Source organism: Onychostoma macrolepis, chromosome 09 (assembly GCF_012432095.1).
Source record: "Onychostoma macrolepis isolate SWU-2019 chromosome 09, ASM1243209v1, whole genome shotgun sequence".
NCBI classification, from domain to species: domain Eukaryota; kingdom Metazoa; phylum Chordata; class Actinopteri; order Cypriniformes; family Cyprinidae; genus Onychostoma; species Onychostoma macrolepis.
The window spans coordinates 30,334,070-30,350,104 of record NC_081163.1 but is presented as its reverse complement, the minus strand read 5'-3'; the positions used below and the strand labels follow the sequence as shown (position 1 = coordinate 30,350,104).

At 35.3% G+C, this 16,035-nt stretch overlaps 1 protein-coding gene across 2 annotated transcripts in view; it reads right to left on the bottom strand.

The window, feature by feature from the left end:
* The window catches only part of fstl1b (follistatin-like 1b), a 45,777-nt gene that overhangs the window by 7,541 nt on the left and 22,201 nt on the right, over nt 1-16,035 (bottom strand). The window contains exons 3-6 of one of the 2 annotated variants that reach the window (XM_058786896.1): nt 9,369-9,473; nt 7,349-7,478; nt 3,050-3,082; nt 1,321-1,451 (exon numbers count right to left, since the gene is read on the bottom strand). In XM_058786896.1, coding sequence (XP_058642879.1) covers nt 1,321-1,451; nt 3,050-3,082; nt 7,349-7,478; nt 9,369-9,473 — 399 coding nt within the window. The remainder of the gene's footprint in view (nt 1-1,320; nt 1,452-3,049; nt 3,083-7,348; nt 7,479-9,368; nt 9,474-16,035) is intronic. The other variant, XM_058786895.1, reaches the window with a different exon arrangement.

Here is a 16,035-nt window from a genome sequence, read left to right as displayed (position 1 = left end):
AAATAAAACAGTTATCCAATAAGCATGCGTCCTAAACTCCTGAAACATTGGTGTCTCATATTTTAGAGCATTCACTGCAATTTTGAAAAGAAAATAATGAAATCTGTATGCGTGTGATATAATATTCAGATGTAACCCCCTTTGTAAAGTGTAATTTAATGTTTTTTCTCAGTAACTGTAACAGATTAATTAAATTACGTAATTCCGTTACATGTAGCTAGTTACTCCCCAACACTGCTTATTTTAGAGAAAGACGTCTTAAATGATCAGATAAAGCTGATTTGGCCAGCATACGGATTATTGGTTTGGTGATAGTGTTCAGTCAGATGTATGGATTGTGCTGACAGCTGTACAGGCTTGTTCTTCAGCTCTCTTGAGTGCAAAGGTGAGCTAATATTGAAACAGACTGATTCAACGAAAAAGCATGACTGCCCGCTATGCAAACAGAAGTCGATTTAGGTGTATTTTACACGCCTTAGGAAGCTGTCAGAAAAATGACGTGGCGCGTCCTGAAGGCACTTTGAAGAGCAGCAGGAGGGCGCAGAGGAGGGAAATATACACAAAGCCCTGACGATGAAGGAACCAAAGCAAATGGTTGCTTTCATACTGCAAAAAATGTCATTCCTTTCACTGAAATACACCTGAATACACTTCAGTTAGGCATCAAACATTTGTGTTTGTACATTTATAGACATTTGGAAACCAAAATGTTTACATATCATGTTCTGCTTCTGTTATGATGTTAATATTTGTGCATATTGTTGGGCTTCATATGTTATTTTGAGAACATTTTTGAAATGTTAAACCAAGACACCCAGATGAATAGGGTAAAAATTGGGTAAAAAAATGAACTAATAAACACAACCATACTTCACTAGTTGATTGATTACATTAAGAATTGCAGACATTTTGTTGTAATGAAATGGGATAAATATGCAAATAAGTCATCTGTCTAATTTGCATAATGTTCAGGAACACTTGAAAGCCAGATTCAAAACAGCAAGAAACTAAATACATTTGCACCATGTTTTTAGGAATAAAATGTTAACGTCAGGTGAATGATACATGAACAAACCTTCAGAATATAAATAAAACTGAAAAAAAAGAAAAAGAAAAAAGTTTGGTGTAAGTGGCTACTGAAATGTATGGCTCAGTGTATGATTTTTTTTTGAGAAAACAGCCTTTAAAGTTATGTATTGTAACTGAAATCTATATATACAAATAGATACATATAATAAACACTTAAATATGTATTTTTCATGTTACTTCACTATACAAATTCGTTCTGGTTTAATGTTGTAAATGACTGTCTGCACACACCTTGAAGTACTTGAGGAGGATATCAGTGAAGTTGGAGCCCTTAGTGAACCAGCCATCTGGAACAACCTCGGTCTGCAGCCAGTCGATCACACGTCTGCGCAGCTCATTACGGTCAGCAACATAACACACAACTTCAGACATCACACACACCACCAGATGAGAGGATAATAGTTAGAAAGAAATACAGACACACAAGGCAACACATATCACTCATGCTAATGGATGTGTCAGATTTAGTGAATGCAGCTTTATCCTCTTAGGATCCAGCAACTCATTTCTGCCTTCAACAGAGAACATTTGATTAATGAGATCCACATCTTGAAGAGGACTTGGCGATGCCAACTTCCTAACCTTGATTTTTAAAAAATGTATGATAACATGTCTGATTTGATAAATGTATAATATTTGAATTAAAACTATTTTAAGAGAAAAAGTGGACTGTAAGAAAAAATTATCTGGACATTTTAACGGGTTAAGTTTATGGACCCTTAAGCACAAATCAATGTTATGTAAAATTCGGGTAAAACCTATGAAAAATAAATACAGAAAATTCCTTCATAGTAAGTACATTGTGCCCTATTTCACAGACATTTTTTATGAGTGTAGGTATTTTATTTTGTCATTTAAAATAGTTTCTTACATAAATAAATCATTGCAAGTTTAGCAAACATTTCTTCCATGTTGTCTAATAGGCTACTTATGTTTCACACATATGATGCTCCCTTTTTTGTGTGTGTGTATTTTAAGATACCCTCCAAAATGTGTTAATATAAACATCTAAAATATAAGATAAAAGTACAAGTAATACATTATAGAATATAAAAAATGTTGAAAATTTTGTAAGCGTAAAGTTGGACAGCGTTTACACAAAATGTGGAATAAATCAGGACAAAACAACTAGATTATTTAACATGAATGAATCATTAAAAATACTTTAAAAGCACTTATTAATCTTAATTTATGTTAATTTCAACATTTTCTTATACATTATTGAAATCAAACCTGTGAATATTATTTTAATAGGCCTGAGCTAACACATAGTAAGCAAACAATAAACAGCTGTATTTGTATAAACTAATGTTAACTAAGATCAATAAATACTGTAACAAATGTATTGTTCATTATTAGTTAAAGTTAGCTTATGGATCAACTAACTTTAACTAATCGGACCTTATTTTAAAATGTTACCAAATTATATAAACAAATTATTCTAGAATATTGTGTATGAATTCTGGTTAGTAAATGAACTATTTAAATGCAAGTTAAGTTTGCTTTAAACACTGCTACTTCATGCATGTTGCATACAAAGATACAACATATAAAGATCTTTAATAAACATTTCTTTCAATAATTCATCCATCATTGTTACAAAAGAAGACAATTAGCTAAAATTGGTTAGTGAATTAATAACGTCTTAATTTTCTTAATAACCTGAAGTCCTCTACAGAGCACATACAATAAACTCATGCTCCAAATACTATAACAACATAAAAACGGCAAAGACTAAATAGTAAAAACTGGGTGCCAAGATGTTAAATACATTTTCTACATCTAAACAGTGCACAAGTAATTCCACTGTAGCATGTCAGAGAGGTTATGTCTGCTCTCAGTATCTACAAGCTCATAATAAGTTGGTAATTAATGGTAATCTGTGCAGAAGTGCAGATAAATAAAGTCACCAGAGAGCCCTCTGGCTTGGCTCTGAGCCCACGGTTATAATGCAACTCACCTGGGCTGGCCGCGGCTTTCTCCTGCTTCTTCTCTGTAGGAGACGAGATAAACAAGATAACCGTGAGTGGAGCGATGCCTCACAGCTGCATGCAGTTATAGGTGAATCTTCCTTTGGTTATCACTTGAGCAGCTACTTGCATCAAATAGAGATAAGAGGTTACAGCGTCACCTCAAACATGTTGTAATGCAAGAATATAAGGGTCAGAATAACATGATATCAGAATGATACCTGGATTTCACCGTATGGCCAACGTCCAATGAGCCAACGCTCTCTGCTGAGATAATAAGTCTAAGAGGTCAACTGATGAGTACAGGAGTAAGAACTAGAGAGAATGTCCTGTTCCGGTCAGATAAACTGTTCCCAATGGATCTTAGCAGGTGGATATGTCTACATGAATTAATACACAATGTTCTTCTGGTTTTTTTTTATCTTGTTATTCAGCAGAAATGTGTGATGAAGCTTATGCTCCATTAGAATGATTTCTGAAAGATCACGTGACACTGAAGACAGGAGTGATGATGCTAAAATGTCAGCTTTGCATCATAGAAATTAATGATTTTTTTTTTAAACATATCCAAATTTACAATATTACAGTTTTATTGTCTTTTTGATCAAATAAATACAGCCTAGGTAAACTTTTGAACAGTATATATGGTCATTATAATGTAATAAAAAAGAATACCATTATTGCCGGTTACAACTGATATTAATCAATTAATGCATTTACAGCAATAAATGATAAAGATTTATGTGAATATTTTCCACAACCTCGCTTCAAAACCATAAGCATTTCCAGATTTTATAGAGGGCTCTCTATAAAGCATGTATGTAAATATATTAGTGCTGTCAATCGATGAAAAAATGTAATCGCGTTAATCACAGTCATGGGCTGTGATTAATCATGATTAATCACAAATTTAAAATACTAGGATTTACCTGTAAATGTGTTGAAAAAGAAATGCATGACAAACTAGTTTAAGGAAACAGAACCTTTCACACTTCCGTCAGGTATGAGACATAATCCTTATTATTATTTTATCATTATTGTTTTGTTTTTATTCAGCCATTATCAGCCTTTAAACTGGCAATAAAACGTTTACCAAGCCACATCGCTTCAATCCCAGGATACATTTACCCAACTATTATCAAAAGTATTCCTAAATAAATACAACAAAACATTTTTTGCGACCTTACATGTATTACACGTATTATGACAAATGCATTATGAAGCAGAATTGGACCTGTTCTGCAGCTGCATTAGAGCTAACATTAGCATCATGCTTCATAAGACAATTTATGAGATTAATAGTACACTTTTACTCAGAACTCACTTCAAACCACCACCGAGTGTTTGTAATAACTTCCTTTTACGATCACATGTGGAATTTGGTTGTTTACTGTTGTTAAAATATGCTATTTATAACCTTTTATATCACTGCACAAATTAGCATTTCAGATGTACACATTCATCTCCAAAAAATCACATACAGACCATATCCTATCATAATCGTCTGTGTATTATCTTATATAATCTATAGTGGCTGTTTAGTGTCATGTTTATTTCTGCTGCTCTGCTGAAACTCACATTGTTTGTGATGTTAACCGCCTCTCGCCGTTCTTAAGTTGCCAAAGATACATTCCAAGTATAATACACATTAGTAAAAGGATCTATTTAATTTTTATTTGTCTATATACACTTTGGGCAGTCGCTGTACATTATAAAAGTAGCCCAAAAAACCGCAAACCACGGCTCTGTAATTTATGTAACTGGTGCTGTACCCTCATCACACAATGATAGATAACCTTCTGCGCTGCGATGATGGCAAGAAGTTGGGGTCAAACCTTATCAAACGATTAATCTGCGTTAAAAAATATTAACGCATTAAAATTTTTGGGATTAATCGCATGCGTTAACACGTTAACGTTGACACCCCTAAAATATATGTATAATAATTACAGATTAACTATAATGTTGTGATGTTCATAGCACTATGTTGGTTCTTAGGTTAAATTATGGTGCATTTTTGTCCTATTTGGTTTATTTTGTGATGTTTTTGTCATCATTTTGTTCAGAGATTTTTATTCTTTGATTGTCACTGCTGGTGAGTTTTGTTTGCTAAGTGATGATATCTGTGCATGCATGTTTATCAGCTGGTACTAAAATTTATAATAATATATTAAAGGTGCACTAAGTGATTTTTGAAAAACGCTTTTGACCACAGCGTCGGACCGTGTCCCAAAACACATTTGCAGCCAATCAGCAGTAAGGGGGCGTGTCTTGTAATGCTAGAGAGAAGAGAGCGCTCCATTTGAGTGTACAGGATGGATATTATATCATCCTGTACTATATTATATCAGATCAATTATAGCAGTGGGGATTTCTTTAAGACTGCAAGGGAAGCTCGGCTTCCCCTATAATGTAAAAAAAATTAATGGTAAAATATGTACTATTGTGTTAACATTTTATTGACTAAAAATGCGTTAGAACACGTTCATCTGGAAGACGAGTTCGTTCAGAATCAGCTACATATAGCAGGTCGGACTCGATTTCCTTCTCATACATACATATTTCTCCGTTGAAGCCGAGCGTCCATTGACTTCAATGGGGCTGCTTTGAACAGTTTTTTTCAATGCTTCGAAACTAGACGGTCATTGGATAAATGCTGCGATTATGTCCCGCCCCCGGACACTCAGCATCTCTGGAGGTGAATGGAGGAGTGGGCTGGCCTGGACTCCGGGATTGGAGGGTCTGTCGAAAGACTGCATCTCCTTTTGATTGACAGCGATTTTGTACTATAAAAAGTCGCTGAAACTGAAGCTATTCCAGCTCAGTCCCATAGCGGCTTTGCACTTGGTTCTTATCAATCATTATATATATTTTTTTATTAATTTATAATGTTATGTTTTAATATACATGCTGCTAACTCGGAAATTTCAAGATATGCGAGCAAAAAATGCTCCTGACACTTAGGCAATACGACACGAGCAAGAGTGCTGTTTTTGTTTCGTTTGTGTTCGAATCCAAATCCGCGTGTCTTGGGCGAATCACTGATTCACTGAACCATTCATAAAAACAATCATTTGATTCGCTCCTGAAGGATTCAGTCGTTTTGAAAGAATCATTTGAAAGACTCAGTGATTCAATCACGAACTTCTGCCACCTGCTGGCCGTTTTTAAGTTTCCCGTCTAAAAGTAGGCATATTACATTATTTTCCAACATATTTCTATATTCAGAATTTAGTATTTAAAACATTAATCTCATAACATTATTTATGCAATTATAAACACAGTCTAAATGAATAAATGCCACATCTAAATGCCACTTCATGCAGCTTCTGTGCAGTGCTAAGATGAGTTTTGTTTAGATCATTTCATGGATAACAATAGCCAGTCATTCATTCACATTAATTAAGTATTCAGAGAATACTTAATTAATCTATTTATTTATGAAATTAAATTTATTAAATTTTGATTCATTTTGTAGAATTGAAGTATAAATTAAGCTGGTATAGTATCGTAAGACATTTTTATGGTATCGTGACAACCCTATTATACACCACATTCCTTGTTTCAGTTTAACCTAATTCCCACATTTCCTCCGTCGAGTTTAATATCTTTTTTTTTTAGATTGTTTGTTCATTCATTCATTCATACAGTAGGCTAGGCTAGCGTCACTGGAAAAGACACCTAGTTGGTACGACAGGGTCACAGAGCATTTTCTTGAAAAGGAACGTAGGGCAGAATTTACGTATAAATAAATGGACAATTTTTATGAAGTAGGCCGAAAATGAGCTTCCCCTCTTTGAGCAGCTGCCACTGGATTATAGATAGAGAGAAATGGAAGATAAAAAAGCTCGGAGCAGCTTTCCAGCGGTGGAGAGAAATCAAGGAGCGGGAAGGGCTCAATATTCGGACGCCGAGGTTGCGTTGTTTCTTTTTGATAGGTGAGTAATGTTGATTTTGCTTTGTTTCACACAAATAGGGGCGAGATCATGTTGGGCTATGGGTGTGTTTGTTTTGGTGCTTTCAAATATCAACATCATTTGGCAAAAATTGCTTAGTGCACCTCTGCAAACCCCCTGCGGATTAATTGTTTTATAAAGATTATATTGTATCTTTATTATAATGTGTTGATAAGTTATGATCAGACTTGAGTCACTCACAAATCTTAGATTAGAATTTACTGTTAAGTTCTTGCAAAATCAGTGCACATGTAATCATTTTCACAGGAAGCAGAAAGTCATTTCCAGTTTATATTAGCATGCATTTTTTCCCGCATATTAGTCTCCACACACCTTTGCAGTGTCCATCATGGGCTACTTGGATCTTGAGTCCAGTAAGGCAGGCATCACGGTGCAGCTCGCAGTGGTTACGGTATGTTTTTCCATTACTGCCACACACCGAGCGCTTATGAGGCTTGCATTGCTGCAGGAGAACACAACATACTGTTAACAACACAAAAATGTAAACTATTTCCTATTGCAAGCAAGAAAAAAGTATATATTATGTAGTATTATATATAGTTATATATATTATAGTATACGATATTGACTAAATGTTACACTGTAGCTGTAATTAAATGTTTCTCTCACGCCTCTGGCTGGAAGCTGACATTAAGCCTGTAATAATATGAAATCATGGGGCCCGGCTGGTGGTGGGACAATAGGGTGAATGTCTGTGTGTTATATGGAATATTTTTTGCTGTATAATCTGCTGAGCTGAGTAGACACACAACATGGTATGTACATCACACATGACCCCAATCCCACACACGCTACTGTTGTTGTATGAAACTGTTTGACACTTTTTTCCGGACATTGTTCAGAACAACTGAACAATAATAAATAAGCCTAATAGTAAAGCGTCAGCAACGCAGATCAACTTAATATTTGCTATGATGGTGGAAAAACATCAGGAAAGGGAAAAGTTTCATTGATGGTGAAAGAAGTGCACTTATAGAAATCTTAAAAGTACAGTACATTAAAGAAAAAGTGTAAGTGCAGATATTAATGAAATAACAGTCTTAAAGAGAGCACACTTTCATGAATGTCTTTGCAACTTTGCAATTATGTCAAATTAAAAGTTTTACTTTAAACAATATTTTAAATCATTGTTTCAATAATCTATTGTCATTTTAAAGTACACTTTCTTGATGTGTTGTTTAACATACTAAAACACATATATATGTACTTGATTATAATTTTACCGGAGAATGTTAATCGCTATTACATTTAAAGTTAATATATTTAAATGTATTAAACTGTAAATTCATAATTAAAAATGTGTAATAAAAATATATTTAAATACATGACATGCAAGTTTCAACAGAAATAGCATAAAATTATATTTTAGTTTAGTTTAGTACACTTTAACCATATTTCACAGACAATAGAAGCAATTATGAAATTACATATAACGATGTACGTAAGACCTACTTAAGTATGCCAAAAAGCACTCTTAAGTTCAGCTAGTTGCATTTAATAAAGATTTAAACTATAATGCATTTTAATTTATTGGTAACACTTTACAATAAGGTTCATTAGTTAACATTAGTTAATAACATTAGTAAACATGAACTAAGAATGAACAATACTTCTACAGCATTTATTAATCTTAGTTAATGTTAATTTCAGCATTTACTAATGCATTATTAAAATCATAAGTTGTGTTTGTTAACATTAGTTAATGCACTGCGAACTAACATGAATAAACAATGAACAACTGTATTTTCATTAACTAACATTAAAAAAGATTAATAAATAGTGTAATACATGCATTGTTCATTGTTTGTTCATGTTAGTTAATACATTAACTAATGTTAACAAATGACACCTTATTGTAAAGTGTTACCAATTTATTTGCAATTAACATGCAATTAAATGTCTGTAAATGTTACATTCAGTTTGCACTTAAGGAGATTTTTTTAATTATATTATTTCCACAATGACTATATCTGTTTTTAGAAATAGGCTGAAAAGTACTTCTATTCACAAGGGTATTCTGTGTTTCCCCAGTCATAGAAAACCAAAAAAGTCAGAGAATTTTAAAACCCTTGAAAGTCACGACACGGAACTTATTGAAAGTCATTCAAATTTCCATCATCAATACACTTTTTTTTCTAGATTTACTCAGCTTTAAATATTTTATCAGCTAGAAATTGCTTTTTAGTAAGTGCATTGACTGCAATCTCTCTAAAATGTTTAAAATTCCTCATCCAATCATCCAAAGGAATAAAAGTCAAGGAAGTTCACTAGTCAAAAGCCTGCATATTTCTTGTAGAAGGTTTTCATGAATTTCTTTGAAAAGAGGCCTTACCTCAATGCACAGACAGCTGGGCTCTCCTTTCTCATTCACGGCACACTCTCTCCCAGCACCACAGAACACATTAGCACACACCTTTGATTTGCTCTGAGCCTCCTGCTGAAAAACACAGAAATGAACACCATCAATAAAACACAAACAGACACACAGCTGCAAACTCTAATTCGGTACTGGGCAGAAATATAATAAGTTTGTGCACATACAGATTCTCACCACCAGAGGACGACTGCGACAGAAGTTAATATTTCAAACGTGCAGTTAACATCTAATCATAATCACATACAAAGGCGAACTTGCATCTCTATATTTAGTATGCATAAAGTTCACTTCTTCTGTTTAAAGGATGTTTCGTGGTTTGATATCTTATATAACCAGGGCAGCCAACTAAAAACCTCTCGAAACAGAAACTAGCAATGATACAGGACCACAAATTCACTTTCACCACAAACATAGGCAAACATGCTTATTATACTTGCTGTCTCTCTCTGTCTCTCTCTCTCTCACACACACACACACACACACAGTGTTTCTCGGTGTCTGGGGACAGAAGATTGATAACTATCTCCAAAAATGGCCGAACTCTCTCCACTCCAAACACTCCGGAGAGCCTCCTCCTGCCACCAGTTTCCCTGACAACTAGCGTTCTCCTTGAAAACTAGGACAACTACAGATTTGGAACAGCAACCTCTGCCAGAACAAATGTGTGTCCCACAAGGTACAAATGCATATCTAATAAACAGTGTGGGGGAGTAACTAGTTACATGTAACGAAATTACATAATTTAATTGCAAAATAAATGTAACTGTAATCTGTTACTGAGAAAAACAAAAAACATGTAATTAAATGAGTTACTTCTGAAAATGATAATGATTACAAAGGGAGTTACATATGAATATTTTCACACACAGATAGACTATGATTGATTTCTTTCCCAAAGTGCATTGACTGCTCTTAAATATGAGACACCTATGTTTCTTGTCTATACAAAGATTTGATTTCAAAAACAGTATGGTAGCTATTAAACTAGCCTATTTAACCTCATAAAGATCTTAAACTAAAAATAGGTGCTAAAGTCTGATTTTGTGGTGGCTGTGCTTTAAATTAAATTATTATAATCTTAATTCAAGTGATGAAGGATTTTGAAAGTCTGACAGTAATCAGAGTAGAGTCCTACTGTAAGGTTAACCCTGCCTGCTTTACATGTTTGAAAGTGGTTAACAGTTTAGAAAAATGTGGAAAAAAAATAGAAATTTAAATTTAGAAAAGTAATCAAAAAGTAATTGAGTGTAATCAGTTACATTACTTTATTAAAGTAAATGAAATAGTTACACTACTTATTACATTTTAAATAGGGAAACTTGTAATATGTAACCTATTGCATTTCTAAAGTAGCCTTCCCAACACTGCTAATAAATACATTATACCTAACTAATTTGAACCATTTATAATAGTAAATAAATGCATTTTAATGATAATTTATATTATGTGTACTAGTATCTGTTAAATGAAAGCTATTTAAACTGCTATTTAATTTCTTATATAAATCATAAAATAAAAATCTAAAACATTATTACAAATATATAGGCTATTTGAACATAAATATGATGTTTAACATCCAACATGAACAAATGGACAAAATTATAATACAAATGTGAGTGTTAATACAAACATTACATTATTTACTTATTTATTTTGAAAGAATTTAAGATCAAAAGTGACAGTATTAAATTACATTTATGTTACAAAATATTTCTATTTTGTAGAAATGCTGAAGAATGTAGCAAAGAATGCTGAAGAATGTATCACAATTTCCACAAAAATATTAAGCAGCCGTTTTCAACACTGATGATAATAATAAAATTTTTTTTTTTTTTTTGAGCAGCAAATCAGCATATTAGAATGATTTCTAAAGGATCATTTGACACTGAAGACTGGAGTAATGATGCTGAATTCAGCTTTTCTCTCGCAGGAAAATAAAATATAAAACAGTTATTTTAAATTGCAGTATTTCACAATATTACCATTTTACTAAAAAAAAAAAAAAAACATATTCAAAAATCTTACCGACCCCAAACTTTTAAACGGTACTCTATGCATTTTAGGGTTAAATCATAAAACATAATTGAACAAAAGCCTATGAAAAGTGATTTACACTCTTCGACCAGCAGATGGAGCTCTGATATCAGGTTTGTTGATTACAGCACAATTAATGGGCCGTTCGCACAGGACGTTCTTTCGTTTAACTACACTGAACGCAATGAAATGGAGCACGGATTTCAACATGTTTCTAAAATGTTTCACTTGATACACAACATCTTAAAACACAACAAAATTGAAGAATGCGTCCTATGAACGCCACTGAAAGTGTTCAATTGCATGCTTGAAATAGACACTGGATCCCAGTTCATATCTAGATTAGACATCTTTGGTGTTTTTACATTGTTCTCTTTCTCTTTACACTCTTCTGTCCTACTGAACTTTCTCTCCGGTCATACCTCTGAAATGTTTGATTTATGTGCAAGGTCACTGAATCTGCCTCAAATTCCCTTGTCTTTCCTCTTTCTCTGCCTTTTTTTTTTCTTTGTGTTCCCAGCTACAGGACCCCAGTTTCCACAGCACAGCAAAGTCATGTGAATACAGTGCTAGCCAATCACGTGCTGCCAAGTTGTGCCTGGAGTAACGATTTAGGAGTTTCCTGAAATACCCCTCCTGCTTTCCAAAACCTCCCTAGGCCCAACTATAATCAAATGCAGTCTCTCTCTCTCTGTGTGTGTGTGTGTGTTCAAGAAGAGTGTCGTCACATCTGAAATCTTGCCTGTTCTTTCCTTTCCCATGAACTGTGATTGCTGGTTCCACCCTGACTTACTCCAATACACACACTTACACACTCTAACACACACATGGATGGACCCTTCCCCCCTCCAGCTCATGCATGAGTCATACAATGTAAGCAAACTTTCCAGGGAGAGATTTTCTACCCGAGGGCTGCGTTCATGTGGGCAGTTTCAGAGTAATATGCTCAAGAGGTAGTCTAAAAGAGATCAACAATCATTTCCAATCAAAATCTGCTCTGTATGAGGTCATCAGAGGACTTTCAAACACAGCGCTGGCATATTAAAAGTTTATGGGATATTCATTTGAGAGAGTTTTGTCCCGACAATAGAGGTAGATACTATTGCGGACCAGTGGTAACCGAGGTACATTAAAGGAGAGAGAACAAAACCGAGCCTCATGCATAAATGAATCTCCTTCTCTACAGGGAAGCCATGCTGACATTTAAACGAATGAACGTTGTAGCGTGCTTTAGCTAAATCAAATCAAAAAGCAGATATGTTTCCATGACAACCAGGCAGGAGGGCTTGAAAAGAGCCATAAAATTTACTGTAGGAGAGAGTCAATGAGTGATGGGGTACAAGATGCCTGCAGCTGAACTATGACCTCCAAAATAACATTGCAAGCATGATGCTGTTACACTGTCTCTGGTGATTGTTATCCAACTTGTGATATCTCACTCTTTCTGAAAGCTGATTCCTTTATTGATAATATATTTGCTTTTGCAAATATAATCATGCTTACACATTGCACACACACACACACACACACACACACACACACACACACACAAAGCTATTTTGTCTTGTCTTTTGTCCATGCAATAAAAAGATCTAAAATGGTGTAAAAGCAAAATGGTGTAAGCTAAGAAGACTTTTCAGAGAGCATAGACTACCATTCAAATTTTGGGGTCAGTAAGATTGATTTATTTTTAATTTTTTTCAAAAGAAATTGAGCAAGGATGCATTAAATTAATCAAAAGTGACAGTTAAGACATTTATAATGTTAGGCAGCACAACTGTTTTCAACATTGATAATAAGACATGTTTCTTGAGCAGCAATTCAGCATATCAGAATGATTTCTGAAGGGTCATGTGACACTGAAGACTGGAGTAATGATGCTGAAAATTAAACTTTGGATCATAATACTTAAATTATATTTTAAAATATACTCAAATAGAAAAAAACTTTCTTTTAAATTGTATTAATATTTCACAATATTGCTGTTTTTACTGTGCAGCCTTGGTGAGCATGAAAGACTTAAAAAAAACCTTTTAAGTCTAAACCTCATTCAACTGTATTAGATTTGTCAATAATTCATTTTTAGGAATGTTTAGGTATTTTTACTGGAAAACAAAAGAAAAACAAAATACTGATTTAAAGGTTGTTGTTTTTTTTCAGTGTAAATGCAGTCAACCTCAGGTGCTCAGGAGTTGTGGTTAAAATAGTGGTTACAGATCAGTAGTTGAGTGGGAAAAGAGTCTTTTCCCTTATGCACATCTGAACAGTGTTGCTGTTGTTTATCCAGAGGGCTGTTCTGGCAGACCGAGGGGCCGCTGTGATTGCCAAGGAGAGAGAAGAGGGGAAAGACAGAGAGCAAACATTCCTGGTGCAGAAGAGTCGAGGAATGTGCAGTTGTGTCTGACTCACGAATCATGACCACATAGAAATGTGACCTTCTCTCACTTCAACTGGATCCCATTTAATGTAGCTAATACATACACTAATGCAGTGCTTTATGACAAACGACAGTGTCGGCAGAGGTCATGGTGCCATAGTGAGAGGTAAAATGCAAATCAGTTCACATTCATATTAAAATATGAAATCAATCTCCTCACTCAATACTTATAATGACATGAATTACTCTCTGTTCCCCTTTGACCCAGTGGTGTATAATTGGTTTTAACACTGGTAAAGACACTTTTAAAAAATCAGCTACTGTATATAAAGTCTCCAGGTGTGTATTCAGATGCAACACACACAAACTACATAAATACTAGAGTACATCAGCCAGACCACTAGACATTCTCAGTGCAGATGTTGGTCAGTGGGTGTTAACCAAATGCTTGCAGGGGTAATATACAGTATCTCACAGAAGTGAGTACACCCCTCACATTTTTCTAAATATTTTATTATATCTTTTCATGTGACAACACGGAAAAAATGACACTTTGCTACAATGTAAAGTAGTGAGTGTACAGCTTGTATAACAGTGCAAATTTGCTGTCCCCTCAAAATAACTCAACACACAGCCATTAATGTCTAAACCGCTGGCCACAAAAGTGAGTACACCCCTAAGTGAAAATGTCCAAATTGGGCCAAAACTGTCAATATTTTGTGTGGCCACCATTATTTTCCAGCACTGCCTTAACCCTCTTGGGCATGGAGTTCACCAGAGCTTCACAGATTGCCACTGGAGTCCTCTTCCACTCCTCCATGACGACATCACGGAGCTGGTGGATTTTAGAGACCTTGCGCTCCTCCATCTGCCGTTTGAGGATGCCCCACAGATGCTCAATAAGGTTTAGGTCTGGAGACATGCTTGGCCTTTACCCTCAGCTTCTTTAGCAAGGCAGTGGTCGTCTTGGAGGTGTGTCTTGAAGGGAGGCGATCATGCTCTGCTTCAGAATGTCACAGTACATGTTGGCATTCATGGTTCCCTCAATAAACTGTAGCTCCCCAGTGCCATGCTTGACTGTAGGCAAGACACACTTGTCTTTGTACTCCTCACCTGGTTGCCGCCACACACGCTTGACACCAGCTGACCCCCCCACCCCTTCAACCTCTGCAGCAATGCTGGCAGCACTCATACGTCTATTTCCCAAACACAACCTCTGGATATGATGCTGAGCATGTGCACTCAACTTCTTTGGTCGACCATGGCGAGGCCTGTTCTGAGTGGAACCTGTCCTGTTAAACCGCTGTATGGTCTTGGCCACCATGCTGCAGCTCAGTTTCAGGGTCTTGGCAATCTTCTTATAGCCTACGCCATCTTTATGTAGAGCAACAATTCTTTTTTTCAGATCCTCAGAGAGTTCTTTGCCATGAGGTGCCATGTTGAACTTCCAGTGACCAGTATGAGAGAGTGAGAGCGATAACACCAAATTTAACACACCTGTTCCCCATTCACACCTGAGACCTTGTAACACTAACAAGTCACATGACACCGGGGTGAGAAAATGGCTAATTGGGCCCAATTTGGACATTTTCAATTAGGGGTGTACTCACTTTTGTGGTCAGCGGTTTAGACATTAATGGCTGTGTTGAGTTATTTTGAGGGGACAGCAAATTTACACTGTTATACAAGCTGTACACTCACTACTTTACATTGTAAAGTGTCATTTCTTCAGTGTTGTCACATGAAAAGATATAAAATATTTACAAAAATGCGAGGGGTGTACTCACTTCTGTAAGATACTGTAAGTTTAATATAGTGAAAAACTGTCATGTGGGTTTGTGCCTCAGGCAAGGAAGAGGCAACTTATTCGGTTGAAGCAGTTCAGAGCATGTGAAACGGTGTTCACAGTGTCTCTGTGCAATCAGTTTAAACTTGACTGCAGTCTATAAAGCTGTATGAGGTGGCCATTGTATTGGTAATTGTATTGATAGGTGCTTCTCATTTGCATATTACTGAACTACTCCTCACTGTCAAAAGCCTGTGTTGCTAATGTTGCCTGAAGTTGCAAACTCTCATTGAAAATGAGTGACTGTATGTGTGTGAACTACCCTTTAAGGGTTAGTTCACTCAAAATTAAAATGCTGTCATTTACTCTCCCTCATGTGGTTCCAAACCTGTGTGACTCTCTCCTGTGGAACACAAAAGGAGACA